General features: G+C 38.7%; 1 protein-coding gene and 1 long non-coding RNA gene across 3 annotated transcripts; one reads left to right on the top strand and one right to left on the bottom strand.

The window, feature by feature from the left end:
• Window positions 1–278: 278 nt before the first annotated feature.
• Window positions 279–4,053, bottom strand: LOC135322663 (uncharacterized). The gene is made up of 2 exons (XR_010383384.1): window positions 3,912–4,053; window positions 279–639 (listed from the first exon to the last, which is right to left on the bottom strand). It is a non-coding gene; the product is annotated as an uncharacterized LOC135322663 (long non-coding RNA).
• SPTY2D1 (SPT2 chromatin protein domain containing 1) lies at window positions 3,734–23,183 on the top strand. Of its 2 annotated transcripts, none has more exons than XM_064492515.1 (6): window positions 3,734–3,849; window positions 13,748–13,862; window positions 14,626–16,152; window positions 17,513–17,684; window positions 18,839–18,916; window positions 19,866–23,183. In XM_064492515.1, the coding sequence occupies exons 3-6, from the start codon at window positions 14,703–14,705 to the stop codon at window positions 19,957–19,959; spliced, it is 1,794 nt and encodes a 597-aa protein (XP_064348585.1). In that variant the 5' UTR covers window positions 3,734–3,849; window positions 13,748–13,862; window positions 14,626–14,702; the 3' UTR covers window positions 19,960–23,183. The 2 variants fall into 2 exon arrangements, with proteins under 2 accessions (XP_064348585.1, XP_010985763.2); XM_010987461.3 differs by lacking the exon at window positions 3,734–3,849 and adding an exon at window positions 4,166–4,362.

The following is a 23,183-nucleotide window of genomic DNA, read 5'->3' on the forward strand; positions in this document are numbered from 1 at the left end:
GTCGTTATTAAACCACTTCCTTTTGCATGGATGTTTTAGGCTGTTTGTTTCATTTTTGACTAGTACAACAATGAACATCTTCACATGTCTCCACATATATGTGAGAGCAAATCTGTTTGATAGCTCCCTAAAAAGTTAAATCACTGGTTAAAGGCTACATGCAATTTTAATTTTTATATTAATCCAAAGATGATATTCCACTCTCCACCCATAAAGTATTTCCTCACACTCTCACAGCATTGAGTATTATCAATCTTTTTAATTTTAATGTTTGCCAATTTGAGAGTAGGAAAATATCTCATTTTATTTCAGGTTTATTCATTTAATTATGAATAGAATTGCGCTTCTTTTCATGTTTATTAGTCAGGGGTAAGCTGTTCTTTTTCTGTGAGCCACCGTTTCCTTCTTTTGTGATTTGATCTGAGACTGTAGTCCTGATGTACAGCAGTCCCAAAGCCCTTTCCCGGGCCTGTTCTCCATCAGCAGTCATCAACCCCTCCCCATGTCCTGCTCAGTCCTCTACTGCCGCCTAGTGACAGGGGGGATTTACCACAGGCCCTCAGGGACGCTCCAGTGGCCTGCTCCTCTAGGGCGCTAAACTTCCGTGCTGGAACGATGATGCTCTTGGTACCTAGATACCTGGTTTAGCAAATAAAAATGCAAGACCGTCAGTTAAATATGAATATCAGATAGACGACAAATAATTTTTTTAGTTGGTACATACTTGTACTAAAAAATTACTCATGGTTTATCTGAAATCCAAATTTAACTAGGTGTTGTGTAATTTACCCGGCAACCCTATTCCAGGGCTTCCGCTAAATCCGGGTCCCCAGCCTCACCGCGCCTTATCTAATTCATTCGTAGCGAGTTCTATAGTATCGCATTCCACCCCAGCGGTTTTCAAAAAGGTGGTTTCAGGTGGTACATGAATGACTGTGGCTCTGGATTTAGAGTCCTACATCCAGGCATTGACAGGGTGTGAAATCTCATGAAAGTAAAATCGTCTTTGGTGTCTGTTTCCTCATCAGAAGAATAGGAATAATAAACTATTTTCCTCATTGCGTAATTTTGATGATGTCTGGCATTAAAGCTACCATTTGCTGTGCAGTAAGCATTTCACGTGACTATTCCTGTTATTATTATTACAGTAAATAAGACAGAAATGATAAAAGATATCATTTAGACACAAAAGTTGGATACTGAGGTGGCATCCAGAAGAGTTGGTGGTTGCCATTGGGGTGCCCCCTGGGAAGTACGGTGCCAACTGGTGCCTGCTGAGGTCCTGCGACCTCTTCAAACTTCCAGCCCTTGGGCATCTGCCTGCTTCTCTTAGGAAGATAAAGTCCTGACAGGTGTTTGCCTTAACAAAAACAGCCCTGGGAAATGGCTAACTTCACCATAGCTCAGGCTGACTTGTCTCAGCCCATGTCTCCCCCTTATCGAAATCATAAATTACACTACTTTGCTCGTGCCAGCTCATGTCTCAATCTTACTGGAGTCGGAAATCTACTATCCTCCCGTATACCAAAGCTCCTTACTTCACTTACAGCCAATCAGAAATCTGTTCCCCCATCCCTTTTGTTCACAGCCCCTCCCCCAATAAAAGAACATGCACCTTCATCCCAGCCCACACACAGGCACCTCTGGTCTGTGTGGTCCACTGTTGCCTGTGGCAGCGCAAATATTAAACTTTTCCTTTGTTCTTAAACTTCTCCTTGCCTTTGGTAAATTTGTTCACAATCCGCAACACCCTCCTTCTGTGTATCCCCAGCAGGGAGGATGGAGAGGAGTGGAATAAAAGACTATTCTCATTAGAAATAATCCTACTGTTTAACTTTTAAAACCAAATGCATGCATGCATGTACTACTTAGTTAAAAGAATTTTTTTTCCTGAAGTTTTTTAAGCCTAGAAGCATGAGGGCTCAGAGCTCTGATTGCATTTTCTGTGGTTTTTATTGTTTTATTTATTTTTTTCTGTTCTCTTTAGCGTGTCAGCTTCCCTTGTAATAGCAAAGGAGCTGCAAGGCCTCGTATTAGCACACCTAACCATCCAGCTGTCTTCCTTCCCTACCATTATTCTAAAGGCCTGCATGAAGAGAATGTCCGTGCCTGACTGCAGGGCCACATTACAACGTTCACGAGCCCTGAACACTGTTGCCTTCATGGGACTTCCCCTGTACAAAAAAACCCTTTTAATTACACTTTATGACTGTACTGGTGGTAAAGATGGATACACCAATATTATGTATTGTATTAGCCTGTTTTTTTCCCCATTTTTCAGTTTTATTAGGTAGAACTGTTACAACTTGACTGTGCATATACAATATATTGCATGTAAATAAATATATACATTAGCCTGTTTTTTTCTTTTTTTAATGGAGGTATTGGGGATTGAACCCAGGACGTGTGCATGCTAAGCTCGTGCTCTACCACTGAGCTATACCCTCCCCCAACACATTGGTTCTTGATTGGTTTAGGCCTGGATGCAGGTTTTCAAAAATCGAATCACTTGGAAAACCAAGGTGAGATTATTCTGATTAGGTTACGGCACTCAGTAAAGTGAGAGCAGGGTCACACTCAGATGGAATTTCTGTTATACAGTGGGAGAGGAAGGGGAATGGATGTCAGCAAAATAATCAAAATATCCATTGGAAATGAGAATGATGTACAGAAAAAGAAAAATGAACTATTGATTAGCATACAAAAAGATGCCAGCTAGTAATTGAGGATAGAAAAAATAAGACAACAATGAAATATTTTTCACCCATCAAATTGCCAGAATTTTAAGTTTGATAATATCCAGAGCTGATGTAGAGAGAAAAGGGTGCTTCAATATATTATTGATGGCAATCTAAATTGGTACCTACTTTGGGAAGGTAATTAAATAGTAGCTATCAAAATTTTAATTGTGCATACACTTCATCCCAGAAATCCAGCTTCTAGGTATCTAAACATTTAACATAGGAAAACATGAGGAATATTTGCACATTAAAGTACGTACGAGGATATTCATTGCAGCACTGTTCGTGATAGTAAAAATTTGTAAGAAGCCTTATAGTTCATTAATACCAGTGTGGTTAAATAAACGATGCTAAATACATGCTATGGAATGTGATGTAGCAGGTATAAAAAATAAAGTAGATCAATATGTACTGCTAAGGAGAAAAACCCAAAATGGCATTACTCGTGTGCATGATACCAAATCTACACTTAATAATCATAATCATTTAACAGCTTTATTTAGATAATTTACATACTGTAACATTCACCTGTTTTAAATGAAGAATAATTTTTAGTAAAACTACAGCACAGCCATCAGCATAATCCAGCTTTGGAGCATTTCCATCACACCAGAAAGATCCATACTGTATGTTTGCAGTCAATTTCAGCCTGTTCTTACCCCTCATTAGTGATGACCTTACAGAACCCAGATAACTCTTAAAAGGAACCCTGGACTGGATCCCCAACGAATATGAATATGAGGCACTTATGTATGTTTTACCGGTACATCCAGGCTGGGTCTGAATTGTATTCTTTCATTCATTCACTGAACAAAACCCAGTTGGCTCCCTTCGTGGGGCTTATTATCTAAATGGGGCAAAAGCACTAAGCGGGCATGGCACGCTTTCATCAGTGTAGGTGAGCACACACCCTGTGCCAGGACGCGATGAGTAATGTGTATCCAAGACAAGAGGACCAGTCGGTATCGTGTGCGCCTGCGCAGCTTCGCGGGCGCCTACAAACGGGTAACTGAAACTCCCTGCTCGAGACCTGTTGGTTCTGGCTGTTGGGGGCGCCGCCGTCTCGAATCTGAGAGTCCACCTGTGACACCCAACGAACCCTGGCCTGGTAGGTAACCTCTCGATCCCTCGCTTACCCTACCCAGAGCTCATAAGGAGAATCAATACTACCTGACCACACGCCAGGGCCGCAAGGGAAGAGGCTCTCTCCCTTGGCCACACCCCTCAGTTTACTAGGCCGAGTCTCCTTGGTTGGTGAAGGGCTTAGTCCCGCCCCTTCGAGCCTACGCCAGCAGCCACGTACCACGTTTTTACGTGTCTCCAGGCTAAAAGCGGAAGTTACGCCAAAGACTCGTAAGGGAAGAGGCGGACCTGAAAGGGTATTGGTTGTTGGAGGGAAGGGGGCGGGCAGACGGCATTGGAAGGCGCCGGAAGTGGTCGTCTTGAGCAGGGGTGGGAGAGAGGCTGGCCAAGCAGTTCATTCGGCTGTTGCTGGTCGCCTCGGTAAGGCGTACTTTCACTCCTTTCCGAGAGTCTGGCTCAGTTCTCCGCCTCGGCCAGAATGGACTTCAGGGAAATTCTCCTGATAGCTTCCAAAGCACAAGGTGTCAACAACATACCGGTAAGTACCAGCCGGGGCGCGACTGTAAGAGATCCTGGTCTTCAAGTTCAGAATGTGTGGAGTGGAACTTCCAGGCATCCGCCTATCGGCTCCAGGAGAGGAAAGACCTGGACACTGTATTTTTTCCCCACTTGGGCATGTACTTCTGGGAACTGGGGGTGAAGACGCTTGAGACGCGAGGCGGGAGCCTTCTGACGAGAGGATCTGGCTTGTTTAGGCTTAGTTACCTCATCAACATGGACTTTGCGTTTGGGGTATTTTAGAGTTGCGTGAAAGCTGGTGAGTAGAGCCGTGCCTGGCGCACAGTAGTTTCTGGTTTCGGAATAAACTTCAGCCAAATGATTGGGGAGGAAGCATGTATGTTGGGGAGTTCAGAGATTTTAGGGAGGTGGCCTTTGGGGTGATTTCCTGCTGATCTTTGGGTCAAGCGTTCTGTTATTTCTCAAACGAGTCCTCTGACTTGTGGCCCCACCCACTGAGCTAGCCAGGTGATTAAATTATCACCTCCCAAGCGGGGGGAGTATCACCTTTTGTATTGGGAAGAAAAGTTGAGTGGATTCCACGAAATCCTTGCCCAACAGAATGGGTGAACTAGTTTCACCTTCCACGTACTTGTGATCTTCCAGATTTGTCTTTGTTTGAGATTTAGATCCCATTTACTCAGTAATGTTTGCTAATTCGCTCATTTCCACAGAGCAATGTGAGACTTAAAATCTAAATGCCGAAATAGTGGAGAGTGCCTGGTTTGCGGTGTTGTAGCTGTTTTGCATAGACTAATCATTTCTGGATCCTCAGATGTACCACAGCCAGCTGTAAACCGATAAACTGCATTGTGATACCTGCGGTTTGAGCAGTGAGGTGTAAAGCTCAGACGGCTCTCTATTAAAGTCAATTAAGTTGGAATTTATTGAGTTCTCACTATATGTTCGACATTACTTAGATTTTTGTGTATATGTGTATATATATATATATTCCCCCACTCCCCTGTGCTTTTCTTGTCTTCTGAGGCTGGCTCATTCTTTTACACTTTTGAAGATAATGATATAACAATAGTAAAATAATTGGTAAATAAAACTGATATCCATCGGTTTATTATATATATTTACCTCCTGTCCCAAATACTCTGAATGATCTTGAAGTTAAACGTTTGAAACCTTCAACAACAGAATTACTTTCTGCATCTCTAAATTTCCTAGACAAGTCTATATTGGACCTAGTAACATTCATCTTTGCATAATTAGGGCCATATTTCATTCTAGATCTTCCTCAATTTCGACAGGGGTCAAAAATAATACTAGCTCTGATGCCCAGGAATATTCTGTGGAAAAATCAGAACCAAGTTAATTTTTTCTTATTCTAAAAACCAATAGCTGATGAGAGAAAAGCACATATTTCTAGAGCAGAGGATTTCAAAATATATCTGTATTTCAGAATATGTACATTATCGATCTATGATTGGATTTAGAAAGATTGGAAGCAAAAAGGAAAATGAGTAAATTGGTGAGGTCATTTAAAATTTAACAGATGAATATAGACATATACTTTGTGAAAGCTTGCTTTTCCCTGCTCACCCACCCTGAAAGCTAGTAAGCCTGGAATTCTGATTTAATTATCAGCGTTGGTAATGCTTTTTACACATCTGGTGAAAGTAAGTCACAAAAGAAACTACTGAGGAGTAGATCAAATTATATTAAATTTAATCCATGATCTTGCATTAACTCAATTCATCTAATTGTTCCAAGTTATTTTCTTTATCAACTCCTTTTAGAAGCACACTGTCAGTTGTGAAATCTAACACATGTTGTACAATGTAAGAGTGTTACAAAGCAAGTATCCTTGTAAACCACCATCCAAGTCAATAAACATTTCAAGACACACACACACACACACACACACACACACACACACACACACACACACACACACACACACACACACACACATCTTGCTTGACATAAACTTTATTGAGTTATGGTCTGAGAATCACAGAGGCTTTGCAGTAATTGACGGGTATAACTCCATCCTTCTCTAGTGCTTGGTTCATATTTCTCTTTTAGCCATCTCCTCCCTCTCCTTCCATTTGGATCCTATCAGAGCTGACTTTCCGATTTCGGTCATCAGAGTTCCTGTGTCACACCCTTGCTACAGAAAGGAAATAGACTTGCGTTGATTATACAAAATCCAAGGGAGTCTAAAATCTGAAACACCTGTATAGCCACTTTAAACTCTGTAGGGCTTTTATTTTTGAGAGGTGTCTGTTGTATCTGACTTGAAACACAATGAACATTTTCCATTGGAACATCTTTTCTATTGTTTCTTTTTAAGAGAAATAGTTATCTTTATAATGTTTTAGTTAAAACGAGAGAAGGATTGCATCATGCCTAGAAGTATTAGGCATGCTATCATTTCCCAGTGGAAAACTTGAATACAAAAAACAGCTGATCAAGGTGATGTAACCAGTCATTGACATTAGCTCTGTTTATATTTAAAGGAGGAAAGATATTTTTGGTATCCTTGCCCTTAATATTTTTCTCTCTGGGTTTCTCTAGCAAAAACAAAGTGATTGCCTTGTTTGATACAATGGTAGAACTTAGAATATGGATTCTTACAGGTTTCAAGTAACTGTAATTGATGGCTTGTAATGCATGAGGCAGATTACATGGCCTTTCTCACAGTCAGGCTGAAAATCATCCCAGACAAGATACTATAGCTCTGGTGTGACCTTCAAGTCAAAAAGTAAAGGGGAAGCCTTCATGTGGTATCAGACATACAAGGATTTGCAGGGCTATATACCCTTGAGAATAAGAGTATAGGTGCTGAAAATAGACCCAAGGACTTTGGGACCAGGTAGATCAGGTAAATTCTTAAAGTAGTCTGGATATAAAATAATAGGTGCCAAGCTTCATGTATTCAAAGGAACCTACCATTGTTATAGTAGTTATATTTCCTTTTTTATAAATTGAAATATATTGACTTGCAATGTTGTATTAGTTTCAGGTGACAATATAGTGATTTGATATTTTTATAGACTATACTCCTTGTAAAATGTTGGTTGTATTTCTTGTGCTGGTCTTATTTCCTTTTAAAGAACAGTATGGGCCAAAAAAGAGTTTCTGCAGGTAGTCACTTTTTAACCCTTGATTGATAGTCCATTACAGCTGAATTACATCCTTCTCATTCTTAGATCTGAAGGTGGCTTTTCCAGTGCCTGGAGCAACTTTAGGTTTCTAGCCTAGAGCAGTACTTCTAAACCAGTGTTTTAGGGAGAGGGTCTTTGGGAAATTACTGCCCCACGGAAATTCTGTTATTTCTCTTTCCCGTCATTACCTGGAGAATCTCTTCCTGAATAATAAGGATAATAACAACAACAACATTTACAGGGCTTACTTTGTGCCAGGCACTGTTCTGAGCACTTTATGTATTTTAATTTAATCAGCACAATAACCACATAAGGGAGGTTGTTTTTACACATGAGGAAACTGATGTCTAGAGAGACAAAGAAACTTGCCCAGAGTCACACAGCTAATAAGTGACAGGACTGGTAATTGCAGAGCAGAGAATCTAATCCAGGCAAACTGATTCCAGAGTTCTTGCTCTTAATCACAGCCCTGTGTTGAATGAGGAGAATCTATTGGATATGGGGTGGTGAGGAAGTTCGTCATCTGTAAAGCCTGAATGCACCTAGCTCCCTACTCCCAACTCCAGCCTAATATAGCCTTGGGCAGTAACCCTGTTGGTTTTTTGATGATACTTCTCACTGTACAGTGAAGTCTGATGGGAGAGAAATTTAAAGACCAAACTAACAGCATTTGGAAACTGGTGGGTAGAGATTTACAGCCTGTTTGGGAGAGTGCCAGCATGGTTAACAGAAATAGAGTCTGAGGGTGAGGGAAAGTTCAACCGTGGGCCTGTTTGAGGTAATGGCACTGTCCAAGATTTGGGTGGAAATTAGGGAATGGCATTTAAGAATGAGGTTAGAACTAGAGATGAAAGTGTTAGGATTAAGTTAGAAGTGAGGCATGTTGTGGTGGGAAACTTTTGCCTGAGTCAGGAGACCTAGATTGTAATTCAGAATCTGCTATAGTTTGTGTGAGTGACAGCCTGTGAGTACATATTTGTCCTTTTTGGGCCATTTCTATCATGAGGTTGGACTAGAGGCTCTGAGGTATCTACCTGATACTACATTTTATAATCAGGTATACTTTTATAAACACAGTAATAGTAAAATTTATTTGACCCCATAGCATTACCGAATAGCATGCTTTTTGGTTGTTTTATTTTCACGCCCTTAGCCACCCAGTTAAGCAAATCTAATGCAGATCATCCGAGGCCTGCATTCATTCCCTGACTCGATGTTTTGAGAGGATTGTAGAAATTTTGTTAAAGCTAAGGATATATTCTTTGAATATTTTCTAACTCCTATTTCTAATCAATAATCAATCTGTAATTTATGTAAAGCCATCAGGAAATTTTTATTTTCTACAATTACAACCAAATATTATCTCCTGAGTAAAGAACAATTTTCAAGAAGGGATTGACTGTTGATTCCAACATAACATATTTGGTGGACATATATTTCCAGGCTGAAAGGCTCCTTGTTTTCTTAATCTGACTGTGACAGTATAGTTTCAGTGCAAGGAACACGTATGTTTAAAGTGACTTAATTTTTCTAGGTCTCTTGGCTTCAGAATTAGAAATCTTGGCAAAATCTCTGATACTGTATTTAAATGGCATAAGCGTCACTGTTGTGGATCATTCATTGGGGCCCAGAAGAATGACTGAGTCGGCTTGCAGTATAATAAAATGGATACACTTAGGATAAAAGAAACTCTTGTCTAGCTTCTTTTCATGAAGCTCAAACAATGAAGCAGCCTGGTGCCTTGAATCAGATTCAGAATTGGTGGGTGCATCTTGATAAGTCACTGCTAGAGTTAAATGTAGCCATCTGATGTGGGAGAAAGTACCAAATAGTTCTGCTTTATTAAATGAAATATATGTAATCCCACCCTAAGGCCTTCTTTTTAAAGCATGGTTCTCTGCTGGGCACCCTTGTTGGGAGTAGGGGACTGTTTAATAACGTATTCTATTACAGCAAATCTTTTGATACCAAAGTCTGACTGCAACCCCTTTTTGAAAGGTCTAGCCAGGTCAGACAGACATTCACAGAAAAACTTGTACACAGATGTTCATAGCAGCATTATTCATAATAGCCAAAAAGTAGAATCCATTACTGATGAATAGATAATGTGGTATATCCATACAATGAAATGAATTATTCATCCATAAGAAGAAATGAAGTACTGACACATGTTACAGCATGAACCTTGGAAACGTTATGCTAATTGAAAGTAGCAAGATATAAAAGACCACTATAGCAGTCACAGTTCTCCAGAAAAACAGAACCAGTAGTATTTGTCTTAGGGATTTGGCTCACATAATTGTGGGGGCTGGCAAATCTGAAATTTGTAGGGCAGAGTGGAAGCTCAGGCTAGAGTTAATGCTGTAGTCTTGAAGTAGAATTCCTTCAAGAAACCTGAATTTGGTCCACTCACCAGATTGAGGTCCACTCACATCAAAGAGGGTAATCTGCTTTACCTAAACTCAGCTGATTGTAGATGTTAACCACATCAGGAAAGTACCTTCACAGCAACACCTAGGTTAGTGTTTGATTGAATAATTGGGTATTATAACATTGCCAGTTTGACACATAAAACTGATCATCACAACCACATATTGTATGGTTTCATTTCTTTCAAAGTTTTTATTTGAGCAAAAAAGTGATATGCTTTATTTGAGTTACTATAAAACTCAACACTGACAACAGAAGGAAATTACATTACCGTGATTTAAATTTACTTACATGATTTTTTTTTGGTGTTCAGTAATTATTTATTGAAAAAAATGAACCACAGACATAATTGTTCTTTTTAAAGTACAATTTTTACATAATTGTAAGGAAATTTACTTATATAATTTATTTACATATTACTTATAATTGTCATTTTTAAAGTTCTAGGTGTATTCTGGTTTTTATTCCAAAAGAATTACGACAATGCGTTTGCTGAAACATTTAATGATCATAGAGCCTAATCACTTCTTAATTTTAGTTAAGCCAGAGAAATAATTAGGATTTCTCAGTTCAAGGATGTTAAGAACCAATCTACAGAGCATTCCCCAAAAGATATTCTCTTGGCCTTTGAAGGTGTCTTATTTTCAGACTTAAAAATAGAGTCAAGTAAAAATTACCAATGAGGGTTTTTAAAAAGAAAAGTCTTACATATTTTGTATAATCACTTATCCACATATCATTATCTATGGCCTGTAGATTTTTAACTTCTTTTATGATGCATATCGCTATGTATTGGTACACTAGGCACATTTCATTTATATGAAATGTCCAGGAGTGGCAAATCACAGAACAGAAAGTAGATTAGTGGTTGCCAGGGGCAGAGGGGAAAGAGGGAATGGAGAATGACTGCTAAAGGGTAAGGGATTTCTTGTGGGGAAGATGAAAATGTTCTGGAATCAGATAGTGGTGATGGTTGTATAACTCATTGAATATACTAAAAACTGATAAATTGTACAAATTAAATGGGTGGATTTTATGGTATGTGAATTATATCTCAATAAAAATGTTAAAAAAAAAAAAAAGCTCATCATCATCCCTGGAGACTGAGCCCCTTCCCCCCCCCCCCCCCAAGTTTCTAGGTTTTAAACTTTGCCTAAGAGAATATTTTAATATTCTCCTGTTTTTTCCTTTAATTGCATCAAGCTACAGAGGATGTAAGAAACTGTTAATTAGGATTCAGCTCATGTCAGTAAATAAGATTAAGCCTCATCATGTAGAACCTTGCCCTACTTAGATTGTTTCCTAGCATGCTCACAAAATAAGACATTTTATAGATTTATTGAATTACTTCTACATCATAGGGACAGGACAAGGACAGCAAAGTTGTTGGGCTAAATGTGAGGCCAGCTTAATAAGTATCTGTAAGATTTAGAGGTGTTAAAAAAAAAAGCTGAATTTGAATTTGGCATGTGAATTGATGAAAATAGGTGTATACTTTGAGGAAAAAAATCAAAGTAATCTCTGGGAATCTTTTTATGTTTCTCAGTCAGTGTTTCCCATAATGCAGTACACATAGCTCCGCTCTACCATGATTTTAGGTGATACACAGATACTTTTTATTCTGATATTTACGTATTTTAAAAATATAGTTACGTATTTTATAAATGTAGTTACATATTTTGATAGGATTTAGAAGAATATAACTAGCCTTTCAAACCAGTCATTTTATGGATATTATTGCTTGCAGTAAAGCTGTAATAAGAAGTCGTAGTATTTGATCTATGTATTTTCTTCAAATAAGTAAATAATAATACAAGTGGTGTACCAAAGGGGCAAAAATCACAAAGGTGATAACGCAAGTGACTGAAGCTGAGTAAACACGGTGTTAAATTGTGCCCCATTGACACTGTTGTTTTCTCTTTGAGTGCCTATATTCAGTCAAGAGTAGCTTTTCTGCTAGTCTTATTCCATTACCTTCCTCTTAAAGTCTCAGGTAGGGAAGAAAGATGTCTACCCTGGAATCAAATTAGGAAGTGCTCAATTGCTGTAATACTGAGATAATGAACCAATCCTGTTTTAAATAATTAACACTCATGTGTATATTGAAATTTTTTGGCAGGGGGAGCCCTGCATAAGCTTTGAATTGGTAGGTGAATCTATGGGTTATATATAGTTGGCAGGGACAGGAAAATCTTAAGTCTTGGCAACACAAATCCACCCTTCCTCTTACATATCTACCTTATGGGATGGGGTGAAATGAATGTGTGCCTCTGCTTATGAGTCTCTGTGTGTCTTATGCAACTTGAGTCATTTTCCTGGGAGCCCTTCTATTAAGAAAAGATGAGTTTCTTATGGATAAGGCCTATGTTTGAGGTTCTTGTAAACCATGATAATTTCATATATCTAGTTAGGTAAGCAATATTCTCTGTCTCCTGTGTCCCTTTCCCTCTCCTTCTTTAAATATTGGACACCAGTCCACTATGAAAAGGGTCTATACCTAAATTTACAAAGATACGGACTTTTTAAAGGATTTTATTGTGATTCAGCCAAGGGGACTAGGAAAGGAATCTGGATGCTCTCCTTTGGGATTTCTCTCTCTAAGGGACGTGTCAGGTCTCAGTATTGCTATCATGCAGGATTTTCAGGTTGGATTAGGGCCTGCTGTCTTGGCCAGTTTCTTCGTTGGTAGACTAATTGAGCTGGAACTTCCAGCCTGTTTCGAGATGACTTCTGTTTGGTAGCTGTGTAGTAAGCATAGATCCTTTGGCTTTTCTCCAAGAATTTCATACACATTTTGGGAATCACTTTTTTGGTTCCTAAGTAGCTCACTTTGCTCTTGTTAGGTTAGTGTTTCTTTTTCACTAGCACAGCACCAGGTTCAGTGGATAAGAATGTAATCTGCCTAAAATGAAAGAGGGAGGGCATTAAAAAATCTTATTTCTTAGCCCATAAATTTGATGTGGAATGGTCCTAGAGATGAATCATCCTGATCTGAGTTATTAGCTCTGTTTATCATACTTCTCTAATGATAGTTATAAAATGGAAATATTTTTCTTTTTATACTTTAAATTAACACTATTTAGCTTTAGTCATTTCCCAATGCAGTTACAAAAGAATCAGCCCAGCGGAAAACCATCTGTTCCAAGGTAATGTTAGTACTTTTTGGGTGATATGGAAACCTGTCTAAAAGGGATCCTATGGCAAAGTAATATCTAATGAACATAAGAGCTACAGTTAAAGGTTACAGAGACTTGGGCCCTCCTTGTTGCTCTATTTCTTTGAAATGCTTTTTCTCTACGGTTTGCCACCAACTTTGCCTATGGTCAGAATCTCAGTGTTCCATGTTGTAAGCAAAGTCACCTGTGTAGCAACTATGACTCCCTACTAGGAAATCATCTGGAGTAGGTACTCAGGAGGAAACAGTTGTGAGTAGTCGTTTTTTCTGTTTGGGAAGTTGGACTTTGAAATGCTTAGTTCTGAAGAAGGCTGATGTTTTTGATCAGAATTCTAAAACAGTCAGTCTGTTCTAGTGGTGATTTTTTTCAGTCCCCTAATCCAGGTACCTTTTTGGGAAAATAGCCTGAAAATAGTGTTTCTCTGAATTGTTCATTTATGCATTGTTGGGGGTGTTTAAAGAAACTAACTCTGCATCTAAAAATAGTCATGTATAATCATATTTAGCCTGAAATTTTACAGCTAAGCTTTCATGAGGATTATATGATCTCCTAATTATTCAGAATAGGTTTAGTCAACATTTAAATGTATTGCTTTAAAATTAATCGCATTAAAAGTTAACTTTTTCCTTTTTATTTTTAGAAAAGATATAGTTTGGCAGTGGGCCCTCCCAAAAAAGACCCAAAAGTTAAGGGTGTCCAGTCCGCAGCTGTCCAGGCTTTTCTCAGAAGAAAAGAAGAGGAGCTCAGACAAAAAGGTATGACTCTATAGCCTTATTCTCAATTTTAAAATCTTATATCTTCACAACTAGCTTGTACCTAACCAGTGAATGTTTGTGATATCCTAACAGGCTATGGATTTGTTGCGTATGTGTCTCAGTCAACTGTAATGATAGATTTACATATGTTCTTATGTTGATCATTTGTATGGATGTTATCTTTTATTCCCTCTTAAATTAAAAGCTTTCTGGGGATAGTGACCGTACCCTCTGATTGGCCATATTAGCTCTCCGTAAGAACTCAGTTCTTTGACCTTGGTTCTGAAATGTGCTTCTACCTATCTTGTATTTTAATTTAAAAAAAAATTATTGAGTGCTATTCTAAAAGATTAAAATAGGGACAATTTTTGAAAACCAGTGAACTCAAAGAGTAGTTTTACTTCATGCAAATAAAGAAACTGATTGAATACGTTTCTAAGTATTTATTATTCATAATTAATAGCAACTGAGTGGATACTAATATTCTCTTAACTTGGTATATTTATTTGGTATGAACTATTCTATATTTAAAGCCAAAAGCCAAGTCTCTCCCTTGCTTAGTCATATAGAAAAACCCAGATGTGACCTATTCAGTATGTAAAGATGACTCAATTGATACTTGTTCGAGTAACTTCCTCATTTGATTCCTAGATGTCTTCAAACTGTAACTTGAATGTTGCTTGGTTTTGGCCACCTACAGATTTCAGATAAACACGCTGTTATCAAGACTTGAAATAATATGTTCTCATTTTGTCTCTTTTAGCGTTAGAAGAGAAAAAGAGAAAAGAAGACCTAGTGAAAAAGCGAATTGAGCTAAAACATGACAAGAAAGCAAGAGCTATGGCCAAAAGGACAAAGGATAATTTCCATGGTTATAATGGGATTCCTGTTGAGGAAAAGTCAAGGAAGAGGCAAGCAGTGGAAAGCCACACCAGCCAGGGAACAGAACAAGAGTATGAGATGGAAGAGGATGAATACTTAGAATACAATCAAGCAGAGTCAGAACAGGACTGTGAGGAAGAGCAAGAGCCTCCCAAAGTTGAAAGCAAACCAAAGGTCCCCCTTAAAAGTGCCCCACCACCCATGAACTTCACTGATCTACTCAGGCTGGCTGAGAAAAAGCAGTATGAACCGGTGGAGATAAAGGTAGTGAAGAAGACAGAAGAGCGGCCTATGACTGCAGAAGAACTTAGGGAACGAGAATTCCTTGAACAGAAGCGTAAGAAGAAGAAAGCTGAGACAGATGCAAGACAGCCTCCAACCAAAAAAGTACCCTCTCACAAAGAAAGTGTGGGCACAAAACTTAGCAAAGGTTCTGGAGACAAGCTTCCTTCTTCTAAGGGTACTCCCCTTCCTCATGCTGAGAAGAAATCCAGACCCAGCACAGCTAATGAGAAATACTCAGGCTTATCTTCATCTAAATCCATGCCAGGAGAGAGGACCAAAGTGGTATCTGGCAATTGCTCCCAACCCTTGCTTCGTGAGGGCCGTGACAGACCTGTTTTCAATGGGGCTGGAAAGCCCCACTCCAGCACCTATTCACCAAGTGTCCCAAAGACTTCTGCTAAAGAGACTCAGAAATCTGCTGCTGAGCACAAAGCCAAAAAGTCTCCTCCTCATCCTAGCCATTCCAGGCCTGGGCCCATGGCCACCCCACACAATAAGGCCAAGAGTCCAGGTGTCCGGCAGCCAGGCAGCAGTTCCAGCTCAGCCCCTGGGCGGCCTAGCACAGGGACCACTCGGCCCACAGTTAATTCTGGCCCTGTGCCCAGGCGCCAGAATGGCAGCTCTAGCTCAGGACCTGAGCGATCAGTCAGTGGGATCAGGAGGCCAGCCGCTGACTTAAATCCCCATGGACGGACAGTCAGTGGTGCAGGTGACCTTGGACGACCTGCAAGTAGCTCAAGTGGGCCTGGGCGACCTGTCAGTGGCTCCAGTGGTTCTGGGAGATCTGTGGGCAGCTCTGGTGGCCCTGGGCGGCCTGTGAGCAGTCCACAAGACCTTCGACGACCAGTGAGTGGCTCAGGACCCCCAGGGCGGTCAGTTGGTGGCCCTGGGCGATCAGTAAGTGGCCCAATTCCAGCTGGACGGACAGTCAGCAGTTCAGGCCCCGGAAGACCAGTGAGCAGCTTGGGACCTGGGCGAACAGTTAGTACCTCAGGTGCCCCTCTGAAGCCCAAATGCACTGTTGTCTCAGAAACAATTTCTTCCAAGAATATAATCAGTCGGCCCAGCAATGGACAGATGAATGGAATGAAGCCTTCCTTATCTGGCTACAGATCTGCCCAAGGTAAAATCTCCCCTCACCCTGAAAGTATTTATCACTAGGAAAATAGAAAGACTACTTTGTTTTATATAACCAAAGACCCTGTGATCTCTTCTATGTGCTTTTTAATGGACTCTTGGGTTGATAGAATCTTGATGTTTTGTCTTTCCTGTGGCAGAGTTCCTTTAGTGATCATGCCTTAGAAAAGTCTTTAAAAGACTTATCTTGGGCCCTCTGTGTTCATCCCTGTATGTCTCCAAGTGCGATAAACTTAGCTATGTGATTTGTAAAACAGGGTGAGTGTATAATGCCTTATGTGGTTCAATGAATGAATTCATCTTTACCTCTTCTTAAAGACTAGAGAGACCTGTCTTCAAAGACTGGAGTCTATTTGTAAGCCTTTTTGTGCATTATTTATCCATCAGTTATTGTTAAGTAGCCACTGTGTGCCAGGAACTATTTTAGACTGCCCTTATGTTTTTGCTCTTTATAGTGGGCAACATCAAGGCCCTAGCTCCTGGTCCTTAGGAATCTACTGTCCCAAGATACAGGATCATTGGTGGCACCTACTAGCTGCTAGGTCATAGTTTCTTGTCTGGAGTCATTTTTGATTGACACAACTGGGGCTGTGATGCTGCTGGCATCTACTAGAGGCAAGGGATGCTATTATCCTATAATGCACAGGATGACTTCCTCACAGCCAAGAAATATCTGGCCCAAAATGTCAGAGTGCTGAAGTTAAATTCTGAGCTAATGAGACAAGCCATGCATATTATAAACAACTGAAGAACGACAAAGTGAGTGTCTATAATCAAGGGCTAGAAAGCAGTTGTTCCCAGATGCTAGTCTCTTGGTCTTTTGCAGATTTTTTAATCAGTCTTCTGGTAAAATAACAAAAATAAGGGTAATGTGGTGAGTCTTTTCCTTAGAGTCAGACTTGTGCAGTTTGAACAAATACCCATAATTCTGAGCATCTTTCATACTTCACTGGACTTTTAAAAACTTTAATGAAATTATGGTGATAATAGATGGTAGATTACCTTTGGTGTCTTTTCTTGGCAAGATTAAGAATTAGTGATCCTTTAGTTATTTGTAATTTTTTAAAGAAATTTTACCAGTCTTTTAAATACAGAAGAATGGGAACTACTAAACTAGAAAGTGTAAATGACAGTTCTAGTAAGCCCTGAAATAAACAGGAATTCTATCTCTTATGGATACCATGAAGCAGCAAGGATGATGTAGTAATGAGTTCATGCTGTGGGCCAGCTTGCTGGCTCTGGTTTTGAGGCTACCGTCTTAATGAATTCTCAAAATCTCAGTTTACATAGGACTTTGTTGGGACTATTAAGTTTTAATGGTCTTATAATGGCTTTTCTGTTCTTAGGTCCTCAAAGGCTTCCCTTCCCTAGTGGTTACAAAAGGCAGCGAGAGTATGAAGAGGAGGAAGATGATGATGAGTATGACTCTGAAATGGAAGATTTTATCGAAGATGAAGGAGAACCTCAGGAAGAAATATCCAGGCACATTCGAGAAATCTTTGGCTATGACCGAAAAAAGTAAGGCTAAAGAAGATTTAGATATATATACTTTTTATTTTGAATAATCCAAGCTATGGGGAAAAAAATAAACAGTAGTAGAGGTATTGAATACAATTCTTAATTAGGAATCCTTGGATATTGTTTAGATTTACTTTTTTGGCACTTAATATTTAAGAATTAATGCAGAATTATTTGTGTAGTTACTTACATGAGGGCTAAAAAATATCCCCTTTTAACTGTTGTCCTTAAAAGATGTAGATTTAATGAGATTGAAGCAGCTTAGTGTGGTAGAAATGGATTGGCTTGGAAATCAGAAAGCCATCCACAGAGCTATGTTGAAAGCTGGTCTGATCTGACACCTGCTTTTCTTTGGTGTAAAAAGCTCTGCTACTCAAAAGTGTGGTACCAGTCCCTCCCTATGCATGGTTTCACATCCACGGATTCAACCAATCATGGATTGTGTAGTACTGTAGTGTGAGAAAAAATCTTGTACAAGTGGACCCGCGCAGTTCAAACCCATGTTGTTCAAGGGCCAACGATATGTGTAAAACAGATGGGCCTTATCACAGTGCTTATCAGCCAGTGATTGCTTATCAATCAGTGATTGCTATCTCCTTTGAAGTCATGGATATGAGAAATTAGAAGGCAGTAATAAGAAAGGTCTTTTTAAAAAAAGTAGAAGGAAGAACTGGATTAAAAATCAGATCTAAAAATCTAATCCTGGTAGTATCATAAGCTGTCTCTATGTTTTTGGTCAAGCCGTTATCCTATCTGCTTCAGTCTATTCTGTTCTGAAGTCCATGAAGCTCAAGTGAAATTAATATATACCAAATAGTTTTCATATATATTGTGCTTTCACAATTTTAATATAAACAATCATGTAAATAGAAGTGAGTGAGTTGAGCAAACAGTGTTGGATTGGTTTCATCAACATTAGATTCAGGAATAGTTGCTTTCTGGAAGCATTAAGGGTTCATTTAATTTGTCTTTATTTCAGAAATCCCTTTATCCAATCTCTGCCCACTTCACTCCCTGCCAAGCAAGGAGGAATGATCCTAAATGTGTGTTTGATTTAGTTATAAAGATGCTGATTTTAAAAACAGGAGGCTTTAGTTCCATTAGAAAATTGAATTTTTCTTTTTTTTCTAACAATTTTTATTTTCTCTTATCAGATACAAAGATGAAAGCGATTATGCCTTACGTTACATGGAGAGTAGTTGGAAAGAGCAGCAGAAGGAAGAAGCAAAGAGGTAAGCACAAAATGTAATACATTTGTGCAGAAATGTCCTAAAAATTCTTTACTGTTTCCTGTTTCAGTTGCATTGGGAGCAGGGGCTTGGGGCCACTCGGTTTGAATTCCAGTCCTGCTTACTTGCTATGGAGCTTTAGTCAAATTCCTATGAAATGTTTTCTTATTTGTAAAATGAGAATATGCTTTTTACTCATTGAGGTATCATGAGGATTAAGATAGAGTGTACAAGTTGCCTAGTGCAGTGCCTCAGCCATGTAGGCACACAGTAAATGCTAGAGGCCTCCCCTGGTCCCATTGTAGCATGTTTTTCTTTCCTCATCCTTAACTCCCTTTTTACATCCAACATCTCAGTCTTGCTAACCTGTACCTCTGCTGGCCTCAGGGACCTAATGAGGGATATGAAATTCCCTCTGTTTAATTCCTGTTTGGCTTCCTGATATCAAACAAATGATAATTTCTTGGGAGGGGTAACAAGTGATTATTTCATTATAGTGTTACCTTGGTGAAATAATTCACCTCATTCTCAACCCAGAATCCAGAATATTAATTTAAACCTTTCTCCCGCTTGCCCTCCCCATTCTAACTAGATAAAATATCAAACTAAAGTGTTATGAAGGGACAAGAATAGAATGTTACTTATTGAATGTTTCTTGTTCTTTATTTTTAAAAGCTGGTAACTTACATTTTATTACCGTAATGGGAATATTAAGATGTTTTGTCTTGAGGTTGTATATGAGGTCTTTTTTCCACTGTAACTTTAGTCAGTGGCAGTGGCTCCTGGGAAAAAAAAATTCATGCTTAGTCCTGTTTTCAATGGTAAAGCCTTGAGGCATTTCGAGTGCATCAGCACATTCCATGTAAGCTCCCAGTTGAATTTTCATTCTTGCTTTTTTAAAGAGAGTGGTAATTTCATGTGTACTGAAAAATACCCCATTTTTTCTCGACAGTTTAAGACTAGGTATGCAAGAGGATTTAGAGGAAATGAGACGTGAGGAAGAAGAAATGAGACGTCGAAAGGCCAAGAAGTTGAAGAAGCGTTAGCTGCTGCTTTTATTTATTTTTGTGAAATTCTGAAGATATTCTGCTGCAAGGAAGTCCTGCCTTCAGACTGAAGAAGCCCCCTTATTGTTTTAGAATTATACTTGGGTACTCAAAGAGAAGGAATGCATACTGTCATCTGTCTGCAGGCTGTCGTTTGAGCATAAAGTATTTTAAAATACTTTCCAGGGTGGAATCTATAATGCAGTTGATACAATGCCCAGTGAGTGCTCTTACGAAACTAACTGTTCACAGGTGCCAGCCTTGGTCCTGATGAGCTATGCACTCTGATGTGGGGCCCCTCACAGGTCATCCAATCTTGTATTGTTTCTTTGCTACTCTAAAAAGGAAAAAAAAAGGATTGCCTCTTTACTTCCATAATTCTGCTGATGTGTGAGTACAGCACTGCCTGGCTCCCAATCAAATTTATTTTGTCTTTTTGTGAGGAACCTGGCCCTTCCATGAATGTTGCCAGCAAAAAGTGACCTGTCATAAATGTTTGGTTTGAGAACTTGAAAATCTAGAGTAGGTGTTACAATTATATGGATATCATCTTTGTGACTTTGAAGTTAAAAAGTAGAATAAATTGTATTGTATTCTGCATTATCCACGGATTGGATGCTGAGCATTCTTATTCACTAATTTAGGTGATTAGGCAATTAGCAAAAATTTTTCCAAGTTAAAATACAAGTTATGCCATTTTGTATAAGGATATTCTTTTCCAAGTTTTACTTTCAGGTTTACTGTTATGTTGGCTTTAGTGTAAAATAGACAAGGTCACTGTGCTGATTGATTTTTATCTAAAAAATTCATTTTTATATTGAAGGAAAAAATTCTTATTTTGTTCAAACATTAGATTTGGATGAGTAATAGTTTAAAAAAATAAGGAAGTGACATGTGAGGCTCCCTTCCTCCCCATTTCCCTGCCCCATTATATTTTGGAATCCAAGGTGCCCCATACCTTTTGGTGTTAATGACTGCATTTTTATCTAAAATTCCTTGGTAATTAATGGCAAAAACCAAAAACTAAGTTCATGTATATTAAGATCACCTTCTCTTTTTGCCCATATTGCACTTTTATTTCAAACTATGCACTGTGAAGAGACTTTTTCCCAGGTAGGAAACGATGTTCCCTGTTACTGGTGTTTACTAGGCTGTGGAACTTCTTCGTTCTCACCTTTTTTCAAGTCATATCTATAGACTTGTTATATCTCTTAAGCCTCAAGTCCAAGCAATTCCAATCAAGCTGACCTAAGTTCTGGATAGAGAGAAGCCAAATCTCAAGGAGAGTCAGCAACAGAAAATGAGATAACGGTGATGCTAGAGAGCCTTTGTCCTTGACCCATAAGTGGAGGGTAGGGTACTGTGGGACATAAGCTTATAGAACAGTTCTACAATAAACATTGTGGCTATCTTAAGCCATTGGTCAGTGGGGATTAGGAAGTAGGAGAGGCTGTCCTACAAGAATCCTTACTCTTCAACAGGTCTGAAAGTTGTTTTTGTGTATTCCTTTTTATCCATAAAGCTTTCTGTATTCTCAAGTTTGGGTGTTAAGATTACCACTGTTAGCCTCCCTTAATGGGATGACCAGGTGACTCAGTCCTTTTAAGACTGACTCATTTTGAACTGAGTTTCAGACTTTAAAAATGCAAGGATTTAATTTTGAAGTTGAATCCTATGAAAGGTGTCTTCATCACTAGGAATAACACCCTTCTAATGATCACATAGAACTGTTAAACACTGACGGCAGAAAATCCTCTTGACTGCCTTTCACCTATCTCAGATACCTTCAGTGAAATTGGCTCAAGGGTAGTGTGATATTCCATGTAATAAAACAGGTGTGGAACATTACTTCCTTTACTGTCACTTATGTGCTTTTTTCCCCTTTCAGAAGTTTGCTTGAATATTTTTTTCAATATTCAACACTCTTTGAAATCTGTAATTACAATCAAGTGCTTGTCATAGCTGAAAGATTTCTGGTGGTTTAAAGCTTACTAGCACTTTACTCAATGATATTGTGCAGTTATTTGTACAGAAAGGCACCATTGTGCTAGTTAAAAGTTCCAGAACTTGGTAGAGTCGGGTTGTGTCCTTAGGAGTCATCACTTCTGGGTGCATTTCTTCTATAATATAGATGTTGATTTCAGTTTTCTTCAGCATCAGCATTATAAAAGGGCACATCTGTAGCTCATTTAAAAAAAAAAAGTTCTGATCTTTAATCATGGCCTTGTTTCTAAATCCTGTCTTCCATTTTGTTCTGCAATTCTTGACCACTTACAAAAAGCTCATAAACCTTTGAAAAAAACTGGAATAGGCTGTTATATTATCAAGGTTTACACATTAAGTGCTTGATTTTTAATGTATCCTCTACTGTTTTGATTTTCAGATTTTATTAATATTTGAAGATGTGCCTTTTATTGGGTAATGTTAAGTCATGAATGTAGTAATGTTATTTCATTATTGTAATAATGTTACATGGTCATGGATGCGGCATTCTCTAACATGATGTGAAGGGAAAGCAGTTTTCATAAAACTCATGGCTCTGATTGCACAGTCCCACTTGCTTTAGATATTGCTATGTCAAAGCAGGGGCACTTTCTTTAAAAGCTACTTTCAGAACTTGTCTTTGTATTTTCTCTATACAAACTATAATGCAATTATGTCCACTTTGGAGGCCAGGGTACCACATGTCACAGGCAGCCTTACATGTGTGCCGCAAGCAGGTTGAAAGACTGTTAATGAGAAAGTCTGTGGGAACTCGAAATTTCATTTTTTAAATGTAATCCCCAAGATCTTCTCCAAGAAATAAATTACTGTTTTGTATTTTGTAACTTAAAAGCAGCTATTAGTACATTTCTGAGATACAGCAGGAGACCAAAATATGTTTGGAAAGAGAATAAATATATGAAGAAAGACTGGTGGTTTTATTTTCAATGTGTTGAATATATTAGACTACTATTTATTTTGTGAGTGGATGTGATGAAATAAATATTCAGGTGTTTAGTGTATGATTAAGAATGGGATATAGACTTCTTTGGAGTTACTAAATCCATCATGTCTTTTACATAATGGACAAATCAAGTTTAAAGAAACATTTACATAGCATAGCTTGTTTTCTGGTGCTGTTGACCTGCAAGAGAATCTACTTTTGCATATACAGATAAAAAGTTTTGCAATTTATGTATAAATGAAATTGTAGGCATTAAAATATTTTATTGATATTTTCA

This window comes from Camelus dromedarius, chromosome 12, assembly GCF_036321535.1.
Source record: "Camelus dromedarius isolate mCamDro1 chromosome 12, mCamDro1.pat, whole genome shotgun sequence".
NCBI classification, from domain to species: Eukaryota; Metazoa; Chordata; class Mammalia; order Artiodactyla; family Camelidae; genus Camelus; species Camelus dromedarius.

Bases quoted from the DNA above. Each gene is read 5' to 3' on its own strand.
- SPTY2D1 (XM_010987461.3), top strand. From the start codon at position 4,303: ATGGACTTCAGGGAAATTCTCCTGATAGCTTCCAAAGCACAAGGTGTC. The intron at 16,153-17,512 runs GTAAAATCTCCC...TTCTGTTCTTAG, and splicing joins TGGCTACAGATCTGCCCAAG to GTCCTCAAAGGCTTCCCTTC. The intron at 18,917-19,865 runs GTAAGCACAAAA...TTTTCTCGACAG, and splicing joins CAGAAGGAAGAAGCAAAGAG to TTTAAGACTAGGTATGCAAG.